At 40.3% G+C, this 16677-nt stretch overlaps 2 protein-coding genes across 4 annotated transcripts in view; both read right to left on the bottom strand.

Moving 5' to 3' along the window:
- Positions 1–1944: 1944 nt before the first annotated feature.
- EIF1AX (eukaryotic translation initiation factor 1A X-linked) lies at positions 1945–10750 on the bottom strand. The gene is made up of 7 exons (XM_083883788.1): positions 10647–10750; positions 9694–9777; positions 7978–8081; positions 6576–6626; positions 5089–5170; positions 4890–4981; positions 1945–3298 (listed from the first exon to the last, which is right to left on the bottom strand). Exons 1-7 carry the CDS (start codon positions 10660–10662, stop codon positions 3293–3295), a joined length of 435 nt encoding a protein of 144 aa, XP_083739914.1. The 5' UTR covers positions 10663–10750; the 3' UTR covers positions 1945–3292.
- Positions 10751–12440: 1690 nt separating this feature from the next.
- The window catches only part of RPS6KA3 (ribosomal protein S6 kinase A3), a 74925-nt gene continuing 70688 nt past the window's right edge, over positions 12441–16677 (bottom strand). For all 3 annotated transcript variants that reach the window (XM_083854737.1, XM_083854738.1, XM_083854739.1), the window contains one exon: positions 12441–16329. In XM_083854737.1, the coding sequence (XP_083710863.1) occupies positions 16207–16329 (123 nt within the window). In that variant the 3' untranslated portion in view covers positions 12441–16206. The remainder of the gene's footprint in view (positions 16330–16677) is intronic.

Below are 16677 nucleotides of genomic sequence, written 5' to 3'. Positions count from 1 at the left end.
TGCTCAACTGCAGGAACAGTTGACACCCCAACTCACCTGAGAGCAGGACTTACCTTATGGCCAGAGGGTCTCAGGGAGCAGCAGTCCTAGCATCATTTCACACACAGAGATGCCACCAGTCCTACCAGTTTATCATGAAGAACCTGGTGGGAGTGTGGCTGGATATCACAAAGAGCAACCTGCCAGCCTTGGTCATCAGCTCACTGACATTCATGGACATCACCCAGAGGACAGAGCAACCCCTGTGCCAGCCTAACCTCTGCAGGTTCTATCTGTACACTGATTTACATGTGTGTGTGTATGATACGATCCCATATATGTGAGACTTATGCCATGTATCTGTATCTCTATGGCACTAGCACACAGTACCTCAGACATGCATGCTGGCACATGCAGAGTACAGCCATGACAAAACCTATCAGCAGTGACAAGTAAATGGCACAGAGCTCAGCAGTCATGGGTTACCAGCTCCTCCTCTTGAGAAGGGAGGAGAAGAGAAACAACAAGAGGTTGTTTCTCATACACTTTTTTTTTTTCAGTTGCTGTGTCTGGACTGTATTTAAGGATTAAGGTGGAAAAGTGTTAGGGCTGTCCAAGCAAATGCACAGTTGCCCCTATTGAAGGTGAAGAGGCAAGATTTGGAACAGTGGACAAAATTTTTTTTCAAAATGTTAATCACAGAGAAAACCTCAAAGTGGGAAACAGAGAAGACCAAGTTTGTATTTTGGCCATGGGAAATTAACTCTTGTATCCCTGCTTTCAGTATTGCCCTCTAGGGAAAAAGCCAGCAGCAATTCTCACAGTTACACTAGAATAATTAAAAATTTATCTAGGAAATACTTTTACAGATGGAGCACCTTTCATAGCTTTAGAGTCAGCAACCTTGCAATCCTCTAGCTGGCAGCTGCTGTTCTACCACTGTTTTCTAAATGGAGACATGGGAAAGACAGCTTCTTGTGCAAGCTGTTTTTCCAGCCCCAAAGAAAAAAAGAGGCAAAAGGGATGATATCAAAGCTGCCTAGATTAGACTGTGAAGGGGGCTTTAGCAGAGGACAGAGGAACAAAGTGACCAACGGTACTCAAATACAGCACAGCTTATGAGTAGAAACCTAAGGGTGTTAAGCTGGTGTACTAATAAGAAATTAATAGTTAACTAAAATTTTTCTTTAAAATCTGCAGCTTAGGTTGAGCCAGACATGAACCTGGGAGCAATGATGACTGGAAGGAACCTCAGGGCAAATGACAACCTATTCTGACAGGAACAGTTTTATCTTTGACCCACAGCTGAAGTCTGTGTTATACTGAGAACTGCAGGCTCCTTACAGCAGCAGTGTGTATTTCCCCTTAGCCCTGACCATGCATTTTTACATTTCACATACAGAAAATTAGTTTTGGCAAGTACAGTTTCCATAATATCTGAATCTCCAGTACCTATTTCCTGCAATTTAAACACTGACCTTCCTGCTAGTACAACTGAAAGGACAGACACCTTCTGCACTTGGATCTCAAGAACTTGGAGAGCTTTTAACCATTTTCAGAGCTGCTTATGGCCTGCTGAATACAAAGAGGAAACCAATGAGCTTAGGAGTGGTTTATAAGCCTTATTCTGAAACATTACACTATTTATGTTCCTTCACAACTGAACCTTACAGACATAAAAAGACAGTAAATTGATACATTTATGATCAGTTGAATAAGAATGCTGTACTGGTAGTATCTTTTCCTCAATATTTAACAAGTTTTTACAACAAATAGTAAAAACCATGAAATATTTGGCAAAATTAGTTAATACTAAGAAAATGTTATTTCTAGAGCAGGGTACCTTACCTGATGTAAGGAAAATAGACACCACAATGAAAAAAAAGTAAAAGAGAAGACATTTTTACAAAAGCTCTGGATGTTTAAATCTCCTTTAAAAAACCACGTAAAGCAAAGAGGCCACTCTGTATTTAAAGCCATTTTGTTTTTATCTATTGGGGTAGTCACTTTACATCATACCAAAAAGACTGTATAAGGAATACAAGTGTCAAGAATCAGATCTTTATGGCACAAAAGGAATTTTTCCATTAACCTGCTTTCAGAGTTGTTAAATACATTATTAAAGACAAAGACACTAAGGCTACCACAAAATAATATTTGCATGATGATGTTAGTCTTTATTCAGTTTTTCAACTGACTCCTCCAGTCTGAAGATGGACAAGAATCCTTCCAGTAGTCTGTTTCATTGATTTTTTCTAGATGAAAAGATTCTTTCTACTTTTGACACAAACTTATTTTCTTATTTATATTGTTACTCGAAGTTCACATAAGCTTTTATGTTGCACCTTACAATGTATGGAATTTCAGATTAAAATAAAACTCTACTCTTAACATAACCTTTTATATAATGTAAAAATATTCTACATGTTTAACATATCAAGAATGTTAAGCATTTACTTTGGGGAAAACCTATTTTATGCATTTTTTAGTACAAACCCAACTGTGAAGGCTTTGCATTTGTGTCTCCCTGTTCAGTCGGGTGCCACCCAGTGCTCACCGTCTACAGCTGCAGCTCGGCCACTGCACCAACTGCAGTTTCCAAAAAATTGCAAATTTGAGATGCTGCTCACTTTTCATCTTTACTCCTCTCCCACCCCTCCCTGCACCATGGAAAATTTACATATTTGAAATAATGAGTGTTTTTAATTATCAAAATCAGTATAAAAATAGCAGCATGCTACTAAAGGCGAAAAGCAGATTCATCATGCATTGTGAGTTTAAATACAGATTTCTGCCTTCCTCTTATATTATCAAAATCTTTTTTAAAGTTAACATCAAGGCAAGGGGTATAAGGACAGACACTGCATAGTATGATTTGATACTAATCTGAACTGGGTTATTTGCCTTTAATCAAAATCCATGATAATTACAGGGTAAACAATTTTTATTTCAAAATACAAGTTGAAGTGGAATTGTAGTGATGAAAGCAGAAGAGGGAAAAATGCAGTCTTTTACAACCCATGTCACTGTATCTCACTTACATCCAGAGATAAAAGCTCTAATTGGTGAAGAGACAAAGTATTTGTGGCATGTCATTGAACCTTTGTGATAATCCAGCATTATCCATTTCTAAAGAAATATAAATACTTTAAAACAAACATTGAAAATAAATCCTTTTGATGTAACAAACTACACTCTTTACTGAGATTTTTCAGTCTTCTTAAAAGTAAGGGACTTCACCCAAAAAATAATTGAAGTATCAATGTAGAACAATCCTTGGAGGAAAAGTTGGAATGTAAACCTCTGTTCCAATTTAGATCTGAAAAGCAAAAATACCACACCATGTATTTCATCTTTTTTAAAGTTACTTTTATAGTTCAACAGGAGAACTTGGCACTGTCCTGGTTTTGCCTCAGCTCATATCCTGTTTTCTTAAGACATGAACTATTACTCCCTGCTGTTGTCTCCACCAGCCCTATGACTATACTATGGTCATGCAGGGGAGCAATTCTGCATAACCACAGTATCTGCAATACAGTTATCCATCACTAGAACAGCTATAAATTAGCCCATGATTTTCAAAAACGAAAATAAACGCAAATTTGAGAGTCACTTCCCTAAGCAGTGACTTTCTAATCATTCTTCTGATATAAAAAAACCAAAGGAAAGGCTCCACCAAGTTCCTCCTGTTAGCAAGGACCTTGGAAGCTGCACTTCTTTCCAGATATACGATGGTGATCCTCAGAGAGGTCACTCACATCTTTCCATCTTTTACCTTCTTAAAGCATATTAATGTTTTATTGAAGAGCTGACAAAAGCTTAAAAACAATCATAGCTGCTCACTTAATCCCACACACAGATACATTAGTTTGCAAATCTGTCCTACAGCTACTCATCTCTTTGATGTCTTTCAATAGCCTCATTATTAAAAGCATGCAGTACTAGTTTTTCAAGCTCCAATGAGCTAAATCTTCAGTCAGCTCAACCACTGACAGGCCCAAAGTGAAATTTTCAAAAATCTGAAGAAAAATTCCTCACCATTTTGACATTTTTAAAATACTTGATCTAATGAATACTATATTGAGAACCTCAAAAAAGTCAGAATAATGTAAGCATTTAAAAAGAATTAGTCATATTATCAACTCATAGAGAGAGGACTAAAAAGATGAAGAATTAAAGCGTAATAGTATTCTTAGAACAGTCTATCCAATTAAGTTAACTCACTGGCTCAGTAAGTTACTACTTATCCTCTCAGCCAGCTGACCCTGCACACATTCATCTCTCAGCTGTAAATTAAAGTGCATCAACTTAGAAAACATTGCACAGCAGATTCTACTTCTGCAATTTATTATAAAATTTGAGTCGTAACAATTTTACTACTATAATCTCATAGTGTGCATGACCAATTACTATAGTTTAGTGGTAAACAGTTAACACAAGTGACTGTGACAGTCAAGATTATGCTTAACTTTAGAAAAACTACTAAGATGCAGCTTTCTGCAGTTTTTATGTAAACAAAAATGGAGACTTAAACCCCTTGTTTTCTAAAAACCAGATCCCTCTATTTTTGCAGTTCTGGTGGGACAGTGAGGCTGTTAAACCAACAGAGGAATTGAGGGGGGTCAAACCACCGATTTTCTTTCAGGCACCTTCAGACTGCTCTGCAGGTGTGTTTTAGCAGTGTGACACCAAGTGTACCACGTGTTTAGAGGCCAGCTGGGGAATGACTGTAGGGCAGGAGAGAGGACAGAAAGCTGGCACATGCCTGCACCACACCACTTCCTCAGGCAGTCCCTGAGGAGCAAAGCTATCCTGAACATCTGTGTATTCCTTACTGTAAAACTAACAACAGCTTATTACCAAAGATGAGGGCTTCAAGAATACAACAAAAATACACATTTACTACTTACATCATCAATATCTTCATCATCATCTCCAATATCATCAAACTGGATTTCATCATCATCTCCAGGACCAAATGTGTCTGTTTCATTGATTTTAGCTATGAAGGAATTTAGAGAAGTTAAGGAGTGCACTCACACTGCACCAAGACAGACTGAGTATTCTTGTTCAACATGAACTTCCAATTTGAACTGAAAGGATTCTTACCATGTTCTGGAAGCTCCCCATATGCTTTCAGGCTTCTGGCTTCATCTGCATTGTATTTTAGAATAACATCAGCCTTGTTATCCTAAAGAAGAATTTATTAGAATGTATTAGTCATCTATGAAGGAAAAATAAAACTATTAACCTCAGCAGACTGCATTATTTACAACAACTATATTACTTCCAGTGGATTAACATCTATAATATTTATAGAACGTCTCATTCTTCCTTCCTCTCCAGTTCCTTTAAATGTGAAGTAAACACATTGGAGTATTTTCATTCTTCTGAGTGATAACTTAATTATCTCCAATTACAAGTAATTTATAGCTTCATGGAATGGTTTGGATTGGAAGGGGCCATAAAGATCATCTACTTCAAACCCCCTGCCATGGGCAGTGACACCTTCCACTAGACCAGGGTGCTCAACCTGGTGTTGAACACTGCCAGGGATGGGGCACCCACAACTTCCCTGGGCAACAAGATAAAAGAGAATTTCAGACAAATGAGAAGTGTTGAGAATTCAACAGCTTGACAAGCTCATTTTCATGCCTTTGAAATTAACCTTTTTTTGACAATACATACAGTGAAATGTTTGATGGTCAATCAGGAATCACAGAATCACTGGGTTGGAAGAGCCCTTTCAGATCACTGAGTCCAACCCAGCCCTAACACCTCAATTAAACCACGGCACCAAGCGCCACATCCAGTCTTTTTTTAAACCCATCCAGGGATGGGGACTCCACCACCTCCCCAGGCAGACCATTCCAGTACTTATCACCCCTTCTGTAAAAAACTTTTTCCTAATATCCAATCTATATTTCCCTTAGCGAAGTCAAAACTGAAAAATACCTAGTTTTAAGTATGTTAATATATAAAGTGACTGACAAAATCTTAAATGCTTTTTAAACCTAATGCACATTTCAGAAGCAGAATCTTATCTTTAACAACTGATGACAACACTAACATTCATGAAAGGCGTTCACCTAATGAAAACTTGACAACTCTTTCCATTACTATTTATATTACATAAAGTTATGCCACTCCATTTTTGGAAATTTAAGTACAAACTAATTACTGATTAATTTGTCTCTTAAGGTAAAAGCCTAAACATCAAGGATCCAAAATTCTGATGACCAAAAATTTTAATTATCACAATAAAATGTTTGGTACTTGACTCAATCTCCCTTTGTACCACAGGATGCAAGCACCAAACAGCAACATTTGGAAAAAAAAAGGTCAAGCTTGATGACAATAAGCACCTGCACTCACAAAGTCTCAGGCTGCAGTTTAGAAGAACAAGTCAAACCAGAATTTGTCCACTCATTACAATCTTCCTGTAGTACAAGGAAACTAAAAATCATGACTTAGCACAAGTAAATACAAATGCAAACTTAGACATGAATTTCCTCACAATACCTGCTGCAATTTAACAGTAAATAAAGCTACTTGTAAAATACTCCTTATAGTGGTATATTATACTGAATTTTTACCTGGTAGTCTCTTAAGCCAATCAATATAATATCAGATGTATTTATCCAGACCTGAAGGAGAAAACAGAAACTCAACTTCTGTTGTATAACACAGGAACCAAACAGCACATTTAGATTTACGGAGACAAAACATTTCACTACAGCCACCACCTTCGTTTTCTAACCAGTATGCTAGAAATATCCAATTTAATGTTTTAACAGCAAATCCAAAGTCATAAATACTCATAGTTACATTATTTTTACATGTTATGGAGCTATTAGAGGGTAATCAAACTTTTTTGAAGCGCTTCTGGCCAACAGGGTGGTTATTAAACCTTAACATCTGAGAAAACAGAAAGAATGCATCAAGGCACCAGTCATGAACTCTGTGAACTGAGCTCTTCAAGTGCAAAAATTAAAGAAAAACCTGATGAAGTGGGTGATGGACAAGAACAGTGAAGAGCACAAGAAAATGAACTGAGTCGTCTCTAGAAACAATGTAAACCAGAAATCCGCAGAACAAGACATGCTATTAAATGCACGGGGTGGTTCTATGTGGGTTCTATCCCACATCTGCTTGTCTTTTTGGATATTGAACTAATTTCAGTTGGAATTTCCCTTCTTTTAAACATAAGGAATAGATAAGTGGTGCTTTTTGTAGCAAGAAATTAATTCTGCAGCACTTAGTGTTTGTTTATGCACATTCTCCACTACCTTCAGCAGCTTCTTGCAGGCAGCTATAGCACTGGACACACTGATTCCAAGACATGTGCATTCACTGCTGCCCAAAAAATGGAACAATCCAGAATGAAGACAGTGAATGTCTGTTTTCACTGGAAACAGACTGAGGGCCCTCCTCCTTACCATACACCAGCAGAGGACAGGAAGATGTAACACCTGACAAGGGCCAGAGGGGACACCATCTGAAGATGGCGAAGTTTAGAATGCAAACACTTACACCTGACATCCCTGAAGGTACAAATCTTCAGAGATTATCTTTCAACAGAAATATTTTGGGAACTGATGAAGAGGACAATGAAAAAATGGCATTGGAGGTTTATTTTCTAAATAGTCACCAACTTCCCCATCTGCAATTAGTGAGATTTTTATTATTTTATACAAGTATAATTTTCTAGAATATGAAGAGCTTGTACTTCATAAGCAGCCAAAAAAACCTTCCCCTGAAATACACACATTGAAAGGCAGCCCTTCAACTGTGAGCTTCACCCAAGAGCCAAAGACTGCCTATTCTTGTGCCAGGAATGGAAACAGAAGGACAGACTAGTATACTATAAAAACATGTAGTTTAAGGTATTAAGTGCAGTAGAATTATTCATTTTTGTAACAAGCTACATACGTAAATTTTTTCAATTACGTATCACACATAACATTATTGCTTCTTATTGCAATGCTTCAGAATTACCTTTTTTCTTAGCTTCCCTCTAATGTGACATAACCTCTTCACACCATCAAAACATAATGCCTCCAGTCTTCCATTGCCTAACATCTTGATCACCTGGGCATATTCTGAAAGAGATGGTAACATAGAGAAACACAGAATCATTTAGGCTGGAAAAGATCTTTAGGATCAACAAGTACAACCGTTAACCCAGCAGGGTTAAGTCCACTGCTAAGCCATGTCCCAGAGTGCCATAGAGCAAAACTTCTGAACACATCCAGCTTCAAGACACAACCGATAACTTTTCCCCTGGGACCCAAATTCGCTGTAACATTTTATCAAACATGAACCGCTGAGAGGAGCTTCAAGCACCCACACAGGCTGCTGAATGTATCACAGTTTTGTATCACTGTTGATGTTAACATTTTCAAGCACTGCCCCTTCTTGGTAGCATCCACCCTTTTGTTGCCTCTGAAATGCTCACTACAGAAAATCTCAGAGCTATTGAGTCACACTCAGAGTCTGAAAGTTTATGACAACATCCCAGCACCTGTCCTAAAGGAGAACATCTCAGTGCTGTCACTGAGGGAGGAGGAAGCTGCACACCCTGCATAACCACCCTGAGACTCTGACTCCCTCTTGCAGAGGCTCTGTGGACAACACCCCCTGTCCTTGAAAGGACATAACCTGGTGTTATCAGACACTGTCTGGAAGGCAACCAGCAGAGTTCAGCTGAAGGCTGTGAAGCACCTCTCCAACACCTACCCTCAATCTCTTCACCTTGTATTTCATCTTCTCCCTCACCAAGCTGCAGAAATCACATACTGGAGAACTTCACACAAGTTAGATAGTCCAATGAACCACGAGACTGTTCATAACTGAGAATAATGTTTCATTAAATAGATTTTGCTTGGGAGATGTAAAGGATCTTAAGTTTCAGAAGCACAAAAATGTAAACTCCTTTTTCTGCTTACAACCAACACAAAATACCAGAAATTTGTTCAGTGGCACTTCTTCTACAGTGATCTAAACCAGTACCTTTCCCGTATTTCTAACAAACCAACTGATTAACTGGTTATGAGGAAAGCACTCACATAATCTGAGCAACCACCAGAGTGTGACCCACAAGACTGTGAGCTGAAAGGGAGGTGAGCTCACTGCCACCAAGGGCAGGGCAGATGGGAATCCCAGTCATGCCCTGGCTGAACTCTCTCGTGCCTTACTTCCCTTACAGCATCCCACCTACTGCTCCTGTTTTAACAACTGTTAGACTTCCAGCCCAGGAGCCAACTGACCCAAACCATCAGGGGACAGAACAGTGAGATGAGCTGCTGTGCCACATCAGTGACTTTGGGGAGCTCAGTGAAGGATCCAAGAGATATTAGAGTCCATATAAAACAGAAAGTGGGACTGTGCATCCCAGGGACAATTAGTGGCAAAACTGAATCACATCTGCTAGGACAGCTGCTCACAGACCCTCACACAAAGCCATCCAGAGGTTTCTAGGGAATGCTTAAGTGCTGTTTTACACAGAGCATTGCACAAAGGTCAAGAAGAGGGAAACTTTATTCTTAAGTGGTGAAGCTATTGAAAATTTCCCTTCTCCTACTTCCCTTCTCTTACATTCAATATGTCATCTGGAAGTCAAATACAACCCCAGTAAGAATACTCTCTCTATTTTATCACTTACAGTATGTGACTGAAAGCAATGACATTGCCATAGTACAGTTAAAAACTCACCTTGCCCATCTTCTTTGAACACCAGTTCTCTTTTTTCCGATTCATTCTCATTCTTACCTCGTCGCCTGTTTTTACCTCCTTTGCCTAAATTAAAAGTGGGAGAAGTAAAAAGCCTGTGTTACTGTCTCTAGATACAGTGAGTGAAAAGAATCAGACCTATGGAGATTTTTATGCTTGTACTCTATATGGCTATTTTAAGTATCTTACCCAGATCTAGATTTTTTTTCTTACTTTTAAGTCTAAATTTTTAGCTGAGTAGTAACAAAGTAATTAAACATTAGAATATCTATGGTTAGAGATATTCTGGTTGCTCTGGAGTGACAGCAGCCTTCAAAAAAGATTTTCACAAGATGGCCATTTTCAATTTCTGTGATCCCTGCTACCAAATACCTCAAAAATAACGGTGGGATAGCCTAATGCACGTAATCATCAAGAGCAGACGAATAACTTCAGTTTACTGTGGTGCTGAAATCCCCGAAATACTAAAGAGGAACCTTACGCTCCAAGCGAAGCTGCCCTTTTAAAAAGGCACACACGTGGCAACGGGGTTAGATGCTCTTCACGAAGAGCATAAGAGCAGCCCATAGTTGCCCCGCTGTTAAAATCTGCTGCTCCCTTCCCCTCACGGTTCTGCGTTTCCTTTCCGGGGTAAGAAAGAAGGGAAGCGGCGGCAGCGCTGCCCAGCGAGGGCACGGAGGGGCCCGGCCGCCTCCCCGGCAGGGCCGCTCCTGACAAGCGAGCCCAGGACAGGGCCTCCCGCTCCCGGCCGGGCCTCAGCGGCCTCCGACCCGCGCCCGGCGGGCGGGACCGGCCCGGGACCCGCCGGGAGGCGAGAGGCCCCTCGGCCTGCGGGCCCCGGCAGCGCCCACGTGAGGGGCCCGGGCCTGCCCTGCGCCACCCTGCCCGGGCCCGGCCGCGCCGCCGCGGGCCCGGCGAAGGGAAGGGCGACTCACCTTTATTCTTAGGCATGTCGCCGAACGCTCCGCCGCGGAGGGGCTGCGGGAGGGGCGGCGGGAGGGGCTCCGGGCGGGGGCGGCGGTTCGGGCTCGGCGGCGGCTCCGGGCGGGACCAGCGGCGGGGCCGGGGCTGCGCGGGCTCGTGCGCGGGCTCGCTGCTCCACCCGCCACAGCGCCCCCCCGCGGCACGGAGGACTCCGGGCGGCGCAGGACGCGCCCAGAGCCCGCTCCCCTCGGCCAGCCCCGGGAACGGCCCCGGGAACGGCCCCGGGAACGGCCCCGGGAACGGCCCGCCTGGGCACTGCGAGGCCGTCTGTGTGGAGTTGGAGGAAAAGGAGGACGGGCAGGCGCCCCCAGGCAGCCCCGGGACCCCGCTCGGGGAGAGCGGCGTTAGTGGTAACTCCCTCCAGTACCTGCGGTACCGGCCAGGAAAGGTGGGCCAAGACTATTTACAGGAGCTCGCAGTGACGGAACAAGGAGGAATGGGTTCAAATGCAAAGAGAGTAGGTTTAGACGAGACATTAGGAAGGAATTCTTTACTGTGCGGGTGTGAGGCCTGGCCCGGGCTGCCCAGAGGAGCTGTGGTGCCCCTCTCCGGATGGCTCAGGGCCAGGCTGGATGGGGCTCCGAGCGGCCTGCTCTAGGGGGAGGGGTCCCTGCCCACGGCTCGGGATTGGAACTGGGTGATTTTCAAGCTCCATTCCAATTAAAACTATTCTATAATTCAGTAAATCAGAGGGTATGAAGATGGCTGAGAGCAGGAGCCTTCCTCACCTCAATACCAGCCCCTCCTTTTTGCCTTTGCAGAGTTTCTGGAGGGTTACAAATGATCCCGTTTACTTGTAAATAAATGTAAAAACGTTTTTTGGACAGACAGGATAAAGCCTCATGTGAACAAAGGGCCACAGCTCTGCACACCTCTGAGCCCAGGGGTGAATTCACTGAGGAAATCACAGTACCCTTGCCCCGTATCCATTACCAAACCCGTGTTCTCTGATGCCTTTCTTTTGGTACACTCAGCAAAACCTTTGCTTACGTTCCTCACAAATCCTCTGTCACAATTACTGCATTTTTTTTGTACACTCTGCAGCCTTTGAAACTTTTCAATTATTTCCAGGTTCCAAGGTTATAAAGAATCACAGCTGTAAGCTTCCAAATTGTATGAGCTGCTAAAACATGGGCCTGTTTATGGAGCACTTCTGCATATAACATCATGTTTCAAAAGTTTACAAAGTGCACTAATTATCTGACATGCCCATATTTTCAGTGTCCAGAGCAATGCAGGCATTGCCAGTGTTATTTAGCAGCCTCCCTTTAAGTGGTTCTTTAGAGTCGACTGGAATCCGATGGGGCATTAAAAGACAATACCCTTGCACTGTGGTTGTGTTGTATGTTAGACCAGGTCTATTAGCACCGGCTGAACACGAGTTCTTTCTTTGTCTCCATGTTTACCTTCCTCATCGTGCTGCAGTGTCGGGACACTTGTTTTTTATGAACTCTTTCTGGCTGGCAAAGCTCACTCAGTGTACTATGAAGGTAGTTCAGAGTTAGTGATGAACAAGCAATGACTTTTGTAACTGGTCAGAACAAATGATTACACAAAACAACCCTTTAAGATGTTTGAAAGTTTATTCATAGTAGAAATTTCAATTTCTTTTGAAGACTACAAAACCTGCCATTAGACAGGAAAACAAGCAATGATAACTTTCCAAAACTGTTCATAGTTACATCTGGAACAGTTTTAATTACACATTAATAGCATGATTGGAACATCTCTTAGATCAGACTCTGAATAAAACAATCATTTAAAGTATTCAGTACAATTAATTATTTTTTTTTTAACTAGCATTTCAGTTCTATGACAGCAGTGCCAAGCATCTAACAGATGCTATTGTAATGGTCTAGGACAAGGTACAATACCACTGATTTCCTGGAACAGTACCCTAGACTCACTTACATGCCATGCTGAGAAAACTAGTATAAAGTATGATTGTATAGAATCGTAGAAAAATATTTTATCTGTGATTTTGTCATTTTTTAAAAATTGTTTAAGTAGACATCCCCCCCAACTAGGTTGCAAAATAATTACATCCCTCATAAGTACACCTTCCCTTTGATTAGGTCAAGAGTATCAAGATAAAGCTAATCATTTACATCATTTTCATAAGTGAAAATTCATCTATTAACCATTGCTGCTCAGTAAGGGCCAGCACACTTTGAATCTTTTCCTTCCAATAATAGAAAAGCACAGCTTTAGTTGGTAACACCACATTTACAAAAGTAAAACACACACACACACACAAATCCCAGACACGTAAATCTATTCTCTTATGGCCTTGTCTCTTCAAAATGTTTTAAATATTTTCTTGAAAAAACCCTTTTATGTTTCACTCAATGTTAGAGTAATTATGAACACAGAATTTTGCCCTTACTGGACATAGATGGCATCTAATGGGTATTGCAATTACACTCTTCCCTCTGTTCCCTCATGCTCTCAAGCACAGTAAATGGTAATTTCACACTAAAAAAAAATTAAAAACAAACCATGGTCAACACACAGAAAATTCACCTGTATCTGCATTCTCTTTTTTCAATCCTCTCTGACTCACTTGCTACGCTTTGCAGACCAAGCAGCAGTCCAGCAATGAATGTACACAGCGTGTCATATACTGACATTCTAACAGAAAGGTGCTGAGACTCAGAGAAGCATTATGTGAATTTCTTTATAGGTTATAACAAGTGCAGCTATAAAAACATTAAAAAAAATGGAAGTCATGAACATGGATCCAAACCAAGAAGTAAGGTACATAAACCACGCCTGGCCTGTAAAATACACCTCCCTGATTAGGCAGGCCCTTTATACCTTGGTTTAAAAAGTAACTTAAAAATATAATGGATCTAGACTTCAACACATTCAGCTTAGGGTGTGCTAAATTTTCCTGTTTTGCTACAATTTAAAATGTTCATCCTCTGCTGATATATAGACATGATTTCATAGCAACATTTGTAAAGTCTAGACTAAACAGCTCACTTGAGAGTGTAGATACGTAAAATGCAGGAGTTAACTTTGTTTCACCATTTGGCTAATGATCAGTGAGCTTGAGGACCACAAAATACGGCTACAATAAAACTACTGGAAGTATTTTTATATTATTTTAATGTGGATATTGCCAATAGTGAGGCTGCTTAACACTTCTTTTTGGTCTGTTCTTTGCCAGGTACCTGTACACACACACTGAACAGAGTAAGAACTCCTTCCTGAAGTGCAATGTTATTACTGACACACTGGCAAGTACTGCCATCCTTTTATTTCAACAGCATTTAAATAATTTGGTTGACTAGATATGACTATCTTCTAATTAACACCTTAAAAGCCACCAGAAGGTACAGTTTCTAGATTCTTAAGAGCCTGACTTAAAATTGTTCACAGAGCTGAAAAATACATTTTTTTGAGAGGCAAGGTTTTACTAAATTCCTCTGGAACTGCTGACATTGTAAAAAAAAATAAGATAGTCTTTTTCTGCCTCTACTTAAAAATGTTTCTTGAAGGAGGGGTAGATGCATCTGTACAGATAAAGGGAACTTCAATCCTAGAGCACCAAATAAAGGAAAAATACTGTTTGCTTGGGAAGAGCTGTGTTTTCGAATTTCTGAGAGCTAGGCTAATTTAAGAATCCTTGTTTATAAAACCAATTTCTTCACAATGGTATAATGGATTAAATATTTAGCAAATTTTTAAGGGCATTAAAAGCGGGATCCTTTGCAAATCTAGCAAAGGAAGCCTCCTCAAGGAACTCAGAAATTCTGGCAGAAGAAACACTCCCATTCAGAGCAAATCTGTGGTGTCATAAATATGATTCTTCCTTTCAACAAACTGCTGATGATTTCAGGGAAGTAAGCCAATTAATCACCATAAAAGAAATTTCATACACTAAGCCAAGAAAATACCGTCTTATGCAAAACACAAAATTGCATTGCTCACCAAGAGCCATTCACCCAGATCTGTATTTTACTAAAGCTGGAATTCCCAATAGTCATTTTTGTATTAGGAATGACTTTACAGAGGCCATAATTTTGGTGGAATGGAACACTCACTGTATTCAAACACATTCCAGTGCCCCTTCTCATTTGGGCAATTTCATCTTTTCAAGACCAGTCATCAAGCTGGGCCTTTAATTACTTTAGACACCAAGAGGCCAAGAGTATTAAACATTTATATCAGTATTTAAAGTGAGTCTTCCACCCTCATTACCAACTTACTTCCATCTGCGGAAAAGTGAGAATGTTCCCTCTGAATGGCTTCATCTTACCTGACTGGGATGACATTATTTTCATGGAAAAACAGAATGACCCTTTTCTAACCAAACAGACCTTTATGATTTACCTCTCTTTTTGCTTTTGAAGTCAATTAAAATGATCAGAAAGTAACTGACAGAATATTAGGTCCATCAGTTTTGCAATTGCAATGAACCTCTGAACTTCTTTGTAGGCTGCTGCTTATTAGCGACCAATATGTTTTGCTTTATCTTCAAATGTTGCCTTTCATCTATAATGCCAACATTCATTCACTGAACAATTCCTTTGCAGCTTAAACAAAAGTCATAGAATACAGATAAAATATTAACAATGGATTATAAGAATAAACCATATAGAGATGTCCTCTATCAGAAAGTATTTAGTAATAATTCCTGAGTCCAGAGATTAGATGGAAGAGACTAAAAGAGAGGGGAGGGGTAACAAAGACAGTGAGATATGGAGCAAGTTATCTTTTCTCTGGGTTATATTACCTATAGGATATATAGTATGGTGAGAGATTCACTGTTTAAATTTCATAACATGACATGTGGCATCAAAACCACAGAAATGTAGAAAAGACACAGGCAAGGAAAACTACTTATCCATAGTATTACATTCAATAGCTGTTTAACAGTCAGGCTTCTTTTAGAGCTGTCCAACAATACTGATTAATCCAGGTGAACTGTTTAATCAGACTTACTTGTCATAATGATTAATAATCTAAGTAAAACAAGGCATGTATACATTAAAGAAAACAGCACGGAAATGTACTGCTTGTGAACTGTTTACAAAAACATACAAAATGTTGGATGGCACAATGTTTATAGTGCTAATATAAACAGATTGTTTAAGCTAAGTGCTTAACATAAACTGTCCATCTCGACCTGTAACAAAGAATATTTTAGGGGACAAATAAAATATTCCTTATAAAAATAATGCTATGTGGTGCAGAGTGCTTTATTCAGTGTATTTCTGACAGAGGTGGCGTTTGTCATTCTTCTGGTTTACTCAGTCGCAAACACGATCATTTTCATTGTTTCCACTTGTCACTCCGTTTGCAGCTCCAGTCAGATCAGTAACTTGCCATCAACAGTTTAAAGCGAGAGTAGATGAAAGCAGTAGCAGCAGCAGGAGCAGCAGCATTATAGGTACCAGCTGGGACAGAGTGTGCTTGCAGGTATCTGTCAGATATGTGCTACCTGTCGCCATGATTTGTGCTATCATCTTATGCTGTGGTACCAAGTGTCTGGTTGAGGTCATTTCACAGGGCTGTTGAGGTAATTTTTTTTATACCTCTCCTCTGAGCAAGGGTAGAACGGCCAACTGGCTCCAAAACTGGTGACTGATTACGATTCAAAGCAGAGTAAGTTGCTGCCATTGCACCCTGTGGATTAGAGGGGAAAAGAACAGTAAGAGTATGTTGTGACTGATGCACACACTGGGGCAGTGCTAAATGCCAGAAACTCTGAACAAGTTTTAACTTTCAGTCTATTTTCATTTACAAAATAGAAACATACTACTGCATTACTCAAGTCCACTCAATAGCAGTGTTAGGAGTGAGTGTTTTATAGTTTTACATCGCTTAAAGAGTCAAACCCAGAAGGCAAGAGCTAGATTGCCAAATTAAGTTCTCTCACTATGTTGTGTTGGGGAATGAAACCCCATTGGTAGACTGTTTCTGCTTCTCACTTATATAACCATTTCAGTTTCCAACAAAATACTTAAGAATCAC

This window comes from Zosterops lateralis (genome assembly GCF_965231275.1).
Source record: "Zosterops lateralis genome assembly, chromosome: 2".
NCBI lineage: Eukaryota > Metazoa > Chordata > Aves > Passeriformes > Zosteropidae > Zosterops > Zosterops lateralis.
The sequence above is the reverse complement of the archived record's forward strand: the minus strand, read 5'-3'. Positions and strand labels throughout refer to the sequence as shown.